Below are 13461 nucleotides of genomic sequence, written 5' to 3' on the forward strand. Positions count from 1 at the left end.
ATACTTTGAATATGTAGTCTCTCACTGGTATTTCAGATTACACTGCTAGCAATAGTATTTCCTTTTGAGATAAATGTGATTGACATGCCTTGTGAATTTCTTTCTTTTAATATGAAATTCTAAAAAACTGAATTATAGTTGTGCTGTCCCCTTCCTCCCTTCTTCCCACCCCTAAGGAAAAAGAGTTAGTGAGAGCACTAAATACAACAGATTGCAGTCATTGAGACAATTAAATGTGTGGATTATTTAAAACTGTTGACTTATGATGAAGACAGCCACATAAAACATAGCCAGTCTAAGTATGAAATGTTAGTCACCTGATAGAAAAGCCAGAATTATTAGTGTCTTAACAAAGAGAAAAACATAAGACATAAGGAATACTTGGAAAAACATAAGATAAAAGAACCCTCGGCAAGCATGGAGTGAGGTTCCACTGTGTGAGAATACACTGTGTATCTGTGTGTGACTGTGTAAACCACCAGCAGCTGTGCACTCCCTGTGAGTAAATTTCTCACACATCACATTATTTTTTTAGTCTCTTCTCTCTACTCCCAGTCTTCCTAACAGGAATCTTGTATACCCAGTGTGCCCATCTGTCCAAAGCCAAGGGCAGTATGTTTTTCTACTATGTTTAAAAATGCAGTAGTAAACTGCCTGTGTTTTCTCAGGACCCGAGAGATCACATTTTTCTTTTTTAAGGAGAAACACATGACACCTTCATAGGCTAATCCAGGACCTTAAAAATACCAACCTTTTTTCAGGTCTGTTTGACAGCTATGGGTTGGATTTGAGTCGCAAAATACTTTTGACTAGTTTAACCCTGTTGGGATACGGGGTTCAAATGTGGAAATAATAGAATCGCCACCGCTTGCACAAGACTAAACTCAATGTAAGTAAACCATGCACACACACACTGGCGCTTTAAAGAATGCTTTATGTTGCAGAATTACATAACTCGAGAGAGCTATCTGTAATTTCCCTCATCCTGCTCACCTTCCCTCCCTCGCCCACTCAAGCTCTAAGTTTAGCCAAGGACGGGGAGGCATTGATCAAAGGTTGTCTATTAGAGAAGCTCCATGTTGAGGGGAGAAGGCTGGCTTGATGCTTGGTTGAGAGTAACCTGAGCGGACTATAGGCTTGGGTGTGAATGCAGTGGCTCCAAAGGTGTGGCAGTTGTGACTGTCAGCCACCTATGCAGTAGACCATCTTAAAGGGAGCTCTGGGGTTTCCTGTTGTAGCACAGTGGAAAGGAATCTGACTAGGGACCATGAGGTTGCAGGTTCCATCTCTGGTGAGGATCTGGCGTTGCTGTGGCTGTGGTAGGTCAGCAGCTGTAGCTCCAATTTGACCCCTAGCCTGGGAGCCTCCACATGCCACAAGTGTGGCCCTAAACAGCCAAAATAAAAAAGGGAGGGGGGGGCTCCGAGCGGCACAGCTATACAGTTGTCATACTGTTCCTCCAGAGGTGGTATTCTGCACACACTCTTCAGAAACTTGTTTTTTCATTCAATATTTTTTGGACATTTTTCCATATCAGCACATGAGTCTATTTCATCCTTTTTTGTTAACAGCTTCCTAGTATTCCTTTGTAGATATGCTCAATAATTAAGTTTTTTTAAGTTTCTTTTGATGCATATTTAGGTTGTTTTAATTTTTTTCCTCATTAAAAATGAGGTTACAAGGAACAGAGGACAAAATTCCAGAAATAGTGTTTCTGCATTAAAGGTAATGCATACCAAAGTTTTAATAAATATTGCCCAGTTGACCTTGTTAAACTTGTGCTTTTTGAGCATCAGTGAGTATCTGTGCTACTTTCTCAAACTCTTACCAGCCTTTTTAAGCTTTGCCATTGGACACCATACAGACACACACAGAAATATGCACAACTATTGCTTTCATTTTCATACATTTAATTATTAGTGACAGTGTCCAGTTTATCGTTTTTCTCTTTTTGGTTATTGATATTTCTTTCTTTTTTTGAATTACATAATGATGTCATTTATCAGTTTTTCTACAGATTTTGGTCTTTTATTGATTTCTCAGAGCTCTTTATATATTAAGGATAGTAACTCTTTGACATAAATATTGAACCTATTGTTCCCAAACAACCTAAATGTCCATCAACAGATGAATGGATTAAGAAGTTGTGGTAAATATATACATATTTACTATTCAGCCATAAAAAAGAACAAAATAATGCCATTTGCAGCAACATGGATGGAACTAGAGACTCTCATACTAAGTGAAGAAAGTCAGAAAGAGAAAGACACACACCGTATGTCACTTATATCTGGAATATAATATACGGCACAAATGAACCTATCTACAGAAAAGGAAAAAACTCATGGACACAGAGAACAGATTTGCGGTTGCCAATGGGGAGGGAGTAGGATGGACTGGGAGTTTGGGGTTAGTAGATGCAAACTGTTGCATTTGGAGTAGATGAGCAATGAGATCCTGCTATATAGCACGGGGAACTATATCTAGTCACTTGTGTTGGAACATGATGGAGGATACTATGAGAAAAAGAGTATATATATGTATAACTTGGTCACTTTATAGCAGAAATTGACAGAACATTGTGAATCAACTATAATAAAATTTAAAAAAATAAACTATTGTTCCCAATTTGCTTTGGGGCCTATAACATCATTAAAATTTTTTAATGTTGATTTAATTAGCATGGCAGTCTACCTTTTTTGTTTCTGGTTTCATATCATGCTCAAGCAGATTATACAAATATTTCCCTGTGTTTTGTTAGTAGTTTTTTTCCTCCATTTTTACTGAGATATAGTTGACAAACAGCACTCTGTAAGTTTAGGCTATACGATATAGTGATTTACATATATCATGAAATGATTATCCCAATAAGCTTAGTGAACATCCATCATCTCATATAGATACAATATTAAAGAAATAGAAAAAAAGTTTTCCTTGTAATGAGAACTCTTAGGATTTATTTTCTTAACAATTCGCATCTACCTGCTGCTTCTGGTAGCCACAAATCTGATCTTTTTTTTCTAATAGTTTTTTTCTTTCTCTTTTTCAGGCCACATCTACGGCACATGGAAGTTCCCAGGCTAGGGGTCAAATCAGAGCTACAACTGCTGACCTATACCATAGCCACAGCAATGCAGGATCCGAGCAATGTCTGCGACCTACACCACAGCTCATAGCATCTCTAGATCCCCCACCCACTGAGCAAGGCCAGGGATCGAACCCGCATCCTCATGGATACTAGTTGGATTCGTTTTCACTGTGCCACAATGGAAGCTCATTAATAATGTGTTTTTGAAGTGTAATTGACCTGTAACACTATGTTAGGTCCTAGTACACAACATAGTGTTTCAATATTTTTATATATTTCAAAATGCTCACCATGCTAAATCTAGTTATCTGTCACCATACAAAGATATTACATAATTATCGACTATATGGCCCATACTCTATATTTCATACCCGTGACTCATGTACTTTATAACTGAAAGTTTCTATGTCTTAATCTCCCTCACCTATTTCTCTCCTCCCTTCCACTCCGGAAACCACCTGTTTGTCCTCTGCATTAATGACTTTGTTTGTTTAGTTATGCTTGTTTATTTTTTAGACTCTGCATGTAAGTGAAATCATATAGTATTGTCTTTCTCTTTCTGACTTGCTTTGCTTATCATAATAATCTCTAGGTCCATCTATGTTGTTGCAAAGATTTAATTCTTTTTTATCTCATTGTGTATATATACCACATCTTCTTGATCCATTTATCCGTTGATAGGCACTAAGGTTGCTTCCATATCTCGACAATTGTAAATAGTGCTACAGCAAACATAGAAGTGCATGCATCTTTTCAAATTGGTGATTTTGTTTTCTTCAGATGGATATCCAAAAGTAGAATTGCTGGATCATATGGTAGTTCTGTTTTTAGTTTTTTGAGGACCCGCCGTATTGTTTACCATAGTGGCTGCACCAACCTACATTCCCATCAGGCGATACAAGAGGGGTCCCTTTTTTCCACATCCTCTTCAACATTTGTTATTTGTTGTGTTTTGGAGGGTAGCTGTTCTGACAAGCGTGAGGTGATATCTCATTGTGGTTTTTATTTCCGTTTCCCTAATTGTTCACAACGTTGAACATCTTGTCCCATGCCCATTGGCCACTGGTGTGCCTTCTTTGCAAAAATATCGATGCCTATGCCCTCTGCCCATTTTTTCCCCCTTTTTTGGCTTCACCCACACCACATGGAAATTCCTGAGACAGGGATCAAATCCAAGCAGCAGCTGCAGCTTACAACACAGCTGTGGCCATGCCAGACCCTTAACCCGAGGTGCCACAGTGGGAAATCCTCTGTCCATTTTTTAATTGGGTTGTTTGTTTTTTTTTTTTTTTTTTGGTGATGAGTTATAGGAGTTCTCTGTTTGTTCTTGCAAATTTAATGGCTTTGCGTTTATATCTTTGTTCATCTGGATTTTATTTTGGTGAAGGAAATGAAACAATAGTGATAATGATCAAATTAGTGTTAACGGGATTTACTATGTGCGTGTTCTCATAATCTCATTTGATCCTGTTGGCAGTCCTATGAGATAGGTTATTTATTCCCGTTTTACAGAAAATAAAATCAAAGCCTATATGGTTGAAGTAACTTTTCCATCAACATAAAGTGATTAATTGCCAGAGGTGGGGGTTTGACCCTAAGTAGCCTATGTCAGAGCCGCTGTACTTAACTATTACAGCTTCCTTTCCCCACACATATCTGGGGAAACATTGTTCCAGTACTATTTTGGGGAATATGTATCTTTTCTCAACTGAAGTATCACTTTTAGCATTTACTAAATGCCAGCGTGTTCTTTGGGTCCAGATCATTCATTGAATCCAGGCTGTCCATTTCTTTCTTGACTACACATACCACTTAGAGACTCAGCTTTACTCTTAACTGGAGTAAAGATTCCAGGAATCTGTACCTAAATGTTGCTTTAAGAAAGAAAATCAGTTGTGCAGGAGCCAACTCAGGCTCCCAAGTCAGGCTTGACCTTACAGAACTTGTAGAATCACTTAACTGGGTAGGTTTAGAAAGGGGAGGAAGAAGTGCTTGAACCCTGGGCATTCCTCCTGGTGATGGATCCTTGAGGAGCAAGGGATGCTGGAATTGGAGTGAAATCTTGTGGGTTATCAATCCTGTGCTGTAATGGTGGGGAACCTTCCAAAGAGGCTCCCAAAGACAAATGGCGGGGCTCTTTGAAAGAAATCAGAAGAAACTTGGGCAATGTGGGGAATCCTACAAGAAGTGGCATGCAACTTTTTGTACTGCCACATAGAACTCTCTCACAGGGTGCACACACCCGAGCACACCCGTCCTGTTTGAACAGCTTCTTTCTTTAAAATAATATTTGCATATGACATCATCGGGGCACCAGCCAGCTTTAAAGAGTTTGGCAACACACTCATGTTCTTGGGAAGCAAGTGACGATTAAGCTGCTTCTCTTGGGGATTATGTGCTGTGGGGAAACTTCCCAGGAATAAATATTTCAGTAATGACAGAATAAGAAGTGCTGGTGAAGAAGGGCAGACTTTTCAAAAACTGTGTTTTTATTCCACATGTAGTTTTTATACTGAGGAATGTTCAGAGGCATCTTCTTTTTGCAAAGTGACAAGATTTGAGCGAGAAGTTCTACAAAAATGAATGGCTGGTTTTTCTTTTCTTTCTTCCCCTCTACCCCCAGAGAAGGAATGTCGATGAAAGACTGTGAATTGGGCAACCTTTGGCAATAGAAAATGTAGAAGGACCAAAAAAGGAATGTATTTTAATTAAAATTAAAAGCAAAGAAGAGAGAATGCAAGAAAGTCGGTATAAATTTGTATTCATTTACTAGAGATTGAGCCCCTGTGTTCTGGGACTGATGGACAGTGGGGAATATGATCCAGGCCTGTCCTCAAGCAGCTCATAGTCTGGACTGGGGTGATGGTGATCTGGGAAATAGAAATAAGGAAGGATTTTGTTTGTATCCATTAATCCCATAGTCCTAATAACAGATACGAACTACGATGCGTAAAACAGATAAACAACAAGGAATTACTATACAGAACAGGGATCCATAGGCAGTGTCTTAGAAATGATTCATATAACTGTATATATGTCTGTGTGTATCTGAATCGTTTTGCTGCGTATCTGAAACTAACACAATATTATAAATCAACTGTACTTTAGTTTTTTTAAAACCTGGGGAAATTTTTTTGAAAAGAAAGAGCATAGGTTTGGGGAAGAACAAGTCATGCAGATGAGGCAGGGAAGTATTTCTCCTTTCTGAATTCGGCTACTTCCTACTGCCCCACCCTTCTTTTCTTACTGGAAATTGGACATGGAAACGTGCCTCACTCATGGCTGTGGAGAGAAAGTCTGTTGAATGAATGGGAGGGTGGGGGAACCTGCCAAGCAGCTGACTGATGCTGAAGGCTCACCAGCCCTCATCCTTGAGGTGATGTAGGGAAGCCTGGCTTAATCCTGGATTCGTTCTGATCTGCATCAGGAGGTGTAGCGTAGGGCGTGCTGCTCTGTCTTTCTTTCTTCTGTCGGTACTCCTCTTGAAGACCATCTGGTCCTATGGCTTTAAATAGTGTACATACGCACAGAGGATGCCTGGATTTATACCCGGAGCCAGGACCCCTCCCACAAAATACACACTGTGTATCCAGCTGGCTCCTTGACATCTCCACTTGGGTATCAAGTAGGCATCTCAAATCTAAGATGTCCCAAGTTGGGTCCTGGATACATCCCGCTGAATCATTCTCCTGTTCTCCGCTAATGGTGATTCCCTTTTTCCAGAACCTCAGGCCAGAATTCTTGGGGCCTTCCATGAAGTCCCCCTTTGTCACCACCCCGCACATCCTGCCAGCTCTATCTTTAACCTCTCTCCCGAATTCCACTGCCATTCCCATCCACCTGGAATAAGCCAGTGTCAGCCTTCCCTGGCCCATCCCTGGGACCTCCACCTGTTCTGCCTCCTGTCACCTTGCCCCCTTCACTCTCTTCTCATTACAGGGTCCTTCCCGGGCAATAGAAGTTAGACCATGATGCTCCTCTGCTTAAACCTCCCAAGTGGCTCCCAGCTCACTCAGATAGAAGCCAGTGTTTCTAAAGTGTTTCCCCTGCTTCATCTCCCATCACTCACCTCTTCACTCACAGCAACACCCAGCAACACCCAGGTCATCCCTTGACTCTGCCCAGGGCTCCGCTACCTCGTGATCTTTCCGCAGTTCACGCCGTCCCCTCCAGGCTTTTCACTCTGTGACTGGGGGTCTCATGGAGGAGCTGCTGGCGCACCGGGAATAAAATAACTGGAGAAGAGTTGCTGTAGGAAGTGTGGAGGGGACCCCTGGGGACTGTGCCTCAGTTGCTGGACCTAAGAAGCAGGTGACTCAGAGCCCTTGGTGTCTGTGTTTTTCCAGCAGCATCAGGCTCTGTGCCTACAGGAAAACTGTTCATACAGCATTTCCCGAAGGGACTCCATGGGGATCTCTGGGAAAATCTCACATGGGCTGACTCTCATTCTGCAAGCGTTGATGACCTGATTTTTCCAAAGATCCTAAAATAATGGCTAGGACGCATGGTCCTTCTGCCAAAGGTCCTGAGGTGGTCTGGGACCTGAAGCATTGCGATGGTGGCTGCCTGGTCACTAGAAATAACTTTGCTCTGTGCAGGCTGTGAGCACTGTGTCACAGCTGTCACCTCTCCAGTGTGTGCAAAACCCTGCCCGTCAAAACTGATAAAAGTAAAGGCAGGAAATCTAGGCAGCTGCTGGAGCTCAGGACCTCTGCCTCACAATTTGCCGTGTATGATACAGTGGGGAAGGGCTGGGCTGCAGACTGGACTGTCCTGGTGCTTCTCCAAGACTATCCTGAGATACACAGATACCCAGGCTGTAGGAATACATTCCCTGTAAATACTCGTGTCTTTCCATTTTGTTATTCTTTAGTTTCTGGTTCGTTTAGTTTCACCTTAATTGGTAGGTGGTCTGTAACTTTGAGTTTTGAGGGTCTCTGCCCCATGACTAGTTTAATTTTTGTGACATGTAAAGTACTTGATTTACTAGAACTCCACATTTTTAGAATCGTCTTAAATCACCCATTCACAAGGGTGAAAGGCAGAAAACACAAGGCCCGGGACATCTCACCCCCTGAATCAACTGCTTTTGAATTGAGGCGTTGAGCTCCCCTTACGGTGGTGGCTCCTTTTGCTCCACCGGTGATGTGAATGCTCGGAGGATGGCCCCTCCTGGGCCTTTGGCTATGACCGGATGGACATTTTTTTTTTTTTTTCAGGGCCGCACCCGTGGCATACGGAAGTTCCCAGACTAGGGGTCAAATCAGAGGTGCAGGAGTTCCCATCATGGCTCAGTGGTTAACGAATCCGACTAGGAACCATGAGGTTGAGGGTTCGATTCCTGGCCTTGCTCAGTGGGTTAACGAGCTGTGGTGTAGGTTGCAGACGAGGCTCGGATCCTGAGTTGCTGTGGCTGTGGTGTAGGCCAGTGGCTACAGCTCTGATTCGACCCCTAGCCTGGGAACCTCCATGTGCCTCAGGAGCGGCCCAAGAAAATGGCAAAAAGACAAAAAAAAAAAAATCAGAGGTGTAGCTGCCAGCCTACACCACAGCCACAGCAATGTTGGATCCTTAACCCATATAGCAGAGCCAGGGATTGAACCCACATCCTCATGGATACTAGTCAGGTTTGTCACCACTGGGCCACAGCGGGAACTCCCAGATGGATATTTAAATGCCCAGCGAGCATCAGATACTTCACATGGGTATTTTCCTTTGCCGTCCTTTGGTTCTAAACAAAAACTGTTTTCTCTCTTTTTTTTTTTCATTTTTTTTATTACTCAAATGAATTTATCACATCTGTAGTTGTATAATGATCATAACAATCTGATTTCACAGGATTTCCATCCCACAGCCCAAGCACATCCCCCCACCCCCCAAACTGTCTCCTCCGGAGACCATAAGTTTTTCAATGTCTGTGAGTCAGCATCTGTTCTACAAAGAAGTTCAGTCTGTCCTTTTTTCAGATTCCACATGTCAGTGAAAGCATTTGATGTTGGTGTCTCATTGTATGGCTGACTTCACTTAGCATGATAGTTTCTAGGTCCATCCATGTTGCTAAAAATGCTGGTATTTTGTTCTTTTTGATGGCCGAGTAATATTCCATTGTGTATATGTACCACATCTTCTGGATCCACTCCTCTGTCGATGGACATTTAGGTTGAGAAACTGTTTTCTCTTGAAGCAGTTTTTCCCCCTGGCCTTGATACTTCGTTGTAACAGGGACCTCTCTAAAATTGTGGGTAGAGATTTTAGCACGGCAGGAATGACCTGTTGCCAAAAATGGAAGCAGCAGAAAATGGTACTTAAAGGAGCGGCCAGAAAAGCTGTGACTGCAGACTTCTGCTCCTCTGCAGGCAGGTTTGACCACCCCCAGAGTAATCGAGTGGCTTGGTTTACCCTCTTCCTGTCTTCCCCAATGTCTCCACCATTTCTTGGAAAATGCTGTTTTAAAGAAAATAAATGGAGAGTGGGGGGCAGTGAAAATGGATGATCTGCTTCATGGAATTTCTAGCCCTTGACAAAGCCCAGGTGACCAGACGGAGGCACAAGTTGACTTTGAATGTTCACGGCTTCTCTCCGCGATGAGTCAGAGTTTGCGGTAGAAAAGTGAAATGCAGTGCTTCCCCTGACTAATACGCTTATTATTACGTGAAGAACATATTAGCCTTCTTGAGGTCATCCAGGCTGATTCTTTGTGCCCTCAGATTGTCCGATGGTCTGAGGACCTGATGAATCAGTGAAGCTCTTTGACCTATAGTTCACAGCCCTCTTCTGAGACAGGGAAAATCGGAAATTATCCTGAACAATGAAATTCTCACCGTCTCCAGTGAAATGTGAAGGAGGGAGGCAGGGAAGAGTGGTGATGACTTCCCCAGAAGTGAATTCTAGTGCAGCTCTTCTGAGACTGGTTTTTTTTTGTTTTGTTTTGTTTTTTTCTTTTTGCTATTTCTTGGGCTGCGCCCAAGGCATGTGGAGATTCCCAGGCTAGGGGTCCAATCGGAGCTGTAGCCACCGGCCTGTGCCAGAGCCACAGCAATGCCACATCCGAGCCGCATCTGTAACCTACACCACAGCTCACGGCAACGCCGGATCGTTAACCCACTGAGCAAGGCCGGGACCGAACCCGCAACCTCATGGTTCCTAGTTGGATTCGTTAACCACTGCGCCACGACGGGAACTCCTGAGATTTTTTTTCAACATTTACCTTTTGTTTCTCTGCTTTATCTTCCTTTATGAACTTTTGCTTCATTCGAAGAAATCGGTGGATCCCTTATCTCTTGCCACACAGCCCCAGGGGCACATCTGGGAACAGCTGCTCTGAGCTGGTACGGGGCTGGCTGCTGGCCCATCTAGGTTGGCGCTAGCTGGAGCAGCTCAGGTGACTCAGATCTCCCTCCTGTGTTACTCATTCTCCTCTGGGGCCCACAGAATAGCCCAGAAACACTCTTTTCATGCCAAAGGTAGAAACACAAAAGAGCACGCAGAAATTCATAAGGTCTCATGAGGTCTAAGCTTTGAGCTGGCACATCACTTCTGCCTCATTTGTGGGCCAGAGCAAATCAAGTGGTGCAGGGAAGTAGACTCATTGGGGGCGACAGGAGGGGTGGGGTGGTCCAGATTCACATGACAAGGGGCATAGATGTAGGGAGGAAAGACGAATGGGAGCCCTTGATGGCATTGTCTTCCACAACTGGTTCAAAGACACCTGCTCACAGCTAAAATTAAGTAAAATTTTCCTTCTTTGTAATTTATCTTTTTCAGAAAACTGGAACCTATGGCTCTCTATACAGTCTTTCCGACAGTATTCCTCTTGGCATTGCTGTCCCTGAGCACTTACCAGAGTAAAGGTAAGAAGTGGAAAGAACAGTAAAGAAAGAAATCCCATAGGGGGTGGGGCGGGGGAGGACAACAAAAATGCATAAGGTAATTGGTGCACAGGTTTTGTTTCATTTTTGGAAATGACTTAGAATTGGTGAGTAGCAATGGTTGCCCTGGTCTTGATGGCTTATTTTGGGAAGCTACACCTTAACCCTGATTTCCTGGTCCATGCACTAAACATTAAGGCACTTGTTAGTGGACCTGATCACATAGAATTTCATGATCAATAGATGGTCCATGGCCATTGCCAGAGGAGTTCCCTCTTAGTTGCCGGGTAGAGATGGCCTGACCAGTGTTGGCCACTAGAACAAGTCAAGGTGTTTCACAGCTACGTTCATTGAGAGGCTGTTTGCTATGGTGAAATGCTGTTTATGGGTAAAGAGATAGTATTTGTCACTTAGCCACTCCCTCAGTGAGGGTATTTATTTTGTGATAAATGAGCTTCAAAGTTAGTAAGTTAATAAGACTCAAACACCACTAAAACGTTTGATTATTACTCTGAACCGATTTGAAGACAGACTCTGAGGCTCAAGTTTCTATTGGTTTATAAAATTTGTGTTGCTTTTACCTGTATTTTATAAAACTTTGCATTTTCTTCTTTCTGTGTTTATTCTTTGCTATAAACTCCTTTGTAACAGAGTATAGGCATCTCTTAGTTATTACTCACAGAACTCCTGCCCATGGATTCATGAAAATGATGTTTGCAAGAAATATCGATAGAGGTTTTTCTATTTCCCTTAAAACTCTTTGAAAAGCTATTTGGAAGTACAAGGGAGATTTTGTTCCGATTATAGCTCAGTTGTCTGTCTGATATTCTTTCAGTCTAGGTTTATTTTGTTTGGGTTTAGGGCACATGAAAAGATGCTACTTTTATGGCTTCTTAAAAATCACAGTTTGGTTGCTGGTCTCTTCCATAAGCAGGAGTTGAAAGGTGGGAATTAGGAGAACTTCTCTTTTGTAGTATTTCTACTCCTCACTCTATAGCTCTTACTTGTTAAAATCTAAGTGTGACACAGTGGAACTGAGTGGGTAGTCTGTGCCATAAGAAGGTTTAGGCTCCGTTAGAGCCCCTGAGTCCCAAGCAGACCCACGACCCCAATTCCAGACCATCCGGAGAAACTCAGGCTCTTGGCCGGGCTCACTTCCCTTGTGAAGTCTCCTTATCTTATCCAATCGCTGTTTGCTGTGAGCCTTCGACTTACAAGGGACTCTGCACTCAGAGCGAGCTCTGCTGCTCACCCTTTCAGCTTCCTAGCTTCCTTTGTTTAAATCAGACCTTGCATTTATCTGTTTTTCTGCCCACCAATCTTTGTTTCTGCTTCCAGCTTTCTCAGCTAAGCAGGCCTCCTTCGCCTAGTGACCCCGGCTTGTCCTCGCCTGAACTGCCTGGATTTCTCGGCTCGGTTTCCGAGACATCTGACCCAGTACCTACTAACCTTCCACTCAAACCAGTGGACCTCTCAGTTGATCACTCAGCCAGGCTCATGTCTGAGACTCTGGGGTTTTTTGTTTGTTTGGGGTTTTTGTTTTTGTTTTTGTTTTGCTTTTTTAGGGCTGTACCGATAGCGTATGGAGGTTCCCAGGCTAGGGGTTGAATGGGAGTTATAGCTGCTGGCCTACACCACAGCCACAGCAATGCCCTGATCTGAGCTGCATCTGTGACCAGCACTGCAGCTCACAGCAACACCTGGCAACACCTAAACGAGGCCAGGGATGGAACCCACATCCTCATGGATTCCAGTCGGTGAGGAAATCACCTTTGTTTCTGCTGAGCCACAAAGGGAACTACCCTGAGACTCTCTTTTTGATAACCTAGCTTCTCCTGACCAATGAGACCGAGCTGAGGCTCACTTCTGGTCAACCCTGGGCTTACTCTCCATCTTTCAGAGATCATGACCAGCGTTTGTATTTTCTTCCAGTTTCTTGTGTGTCTATGTGTACAGACAGAGATAGAGATGCCAATGTGTAGGTTTTTTTTAATAGACGTAAAATTATACTATATCTACTTGGAGTATTTATACCATATATATTTAATATATATAACTATATAAACTATATATACATAAGTATACTATATATAAGTATATATATGGGTTTATATACCATATATAACTATAAACTATATATAAGTATACTATGTATATAGGTATAATATATATAGTTTATATAGTATATAATGTTTATATAGTATATAATATATACTTATTAAAACTATAAACTATATATAAGTATAATATACATATAGTTTATATAGTATATATAGTTTATATACTATATAATTTTTATGTAGTATATAATGTATACTTATTAAATTATAATTAGTATAAACTATGTATACTTTTTACAGTATATATAGTAACAAGTGTATATATTATATTCAGTATAAGTATATATACTAGGAAATTATGCTATATATATTTATTGAAGTATATATAGGTGAATTATTAAAGTATATACAAGTAATATATATGCACTTTAATAAGTTTAATATA

The 13461-nt window shown here is 42.0% G+C and overlaps 1 protein-coding gene across 5 annotated transcripts in view; it reads left to right on the forward strand.

Annotated features, from left to right (window-relative positions):
• OSMR (oncostatin M receptor) overlaps nt 1-13461 on the forward strand; it is a 60531-nt gene that overhangs the window by 6548 nt on the left and 40522 nt on the right. For 4 of the 5 annotated variants that reach the window (XM_021077088.1, XM_003133904.5, XM_013984748.2 and 1 more), the window contains one exon: nt 10853-10938. In XM_021077088.1, the coding sequence (XP_020932747.1) occupies nt 10866-10938 (73 nt within the window). In that variant the 5' untranslated portion in view covers nt 10853-10865. Of the gene's footprint in view, nt 1-10852; nt 10939-13461 lie in introns of those variants that run through there. The other variant, XM_013984752.2, reaches the window with a different exon arrangement.

The sequence above is a fragment of the Sus scrofa genome, chromosome 16 (assembly GCF_000003025.6).
Source record: "Sus scrofa isolate TJ Tabasco breed Duroc chromosome 16, Sscrofa11.1, whole genome shotgun sequence".
NCBI lineage: Eukaryota > Metazoa > Chordata > Mammalia > Artiodactyla > Suidae > Sus > Sus scrofa.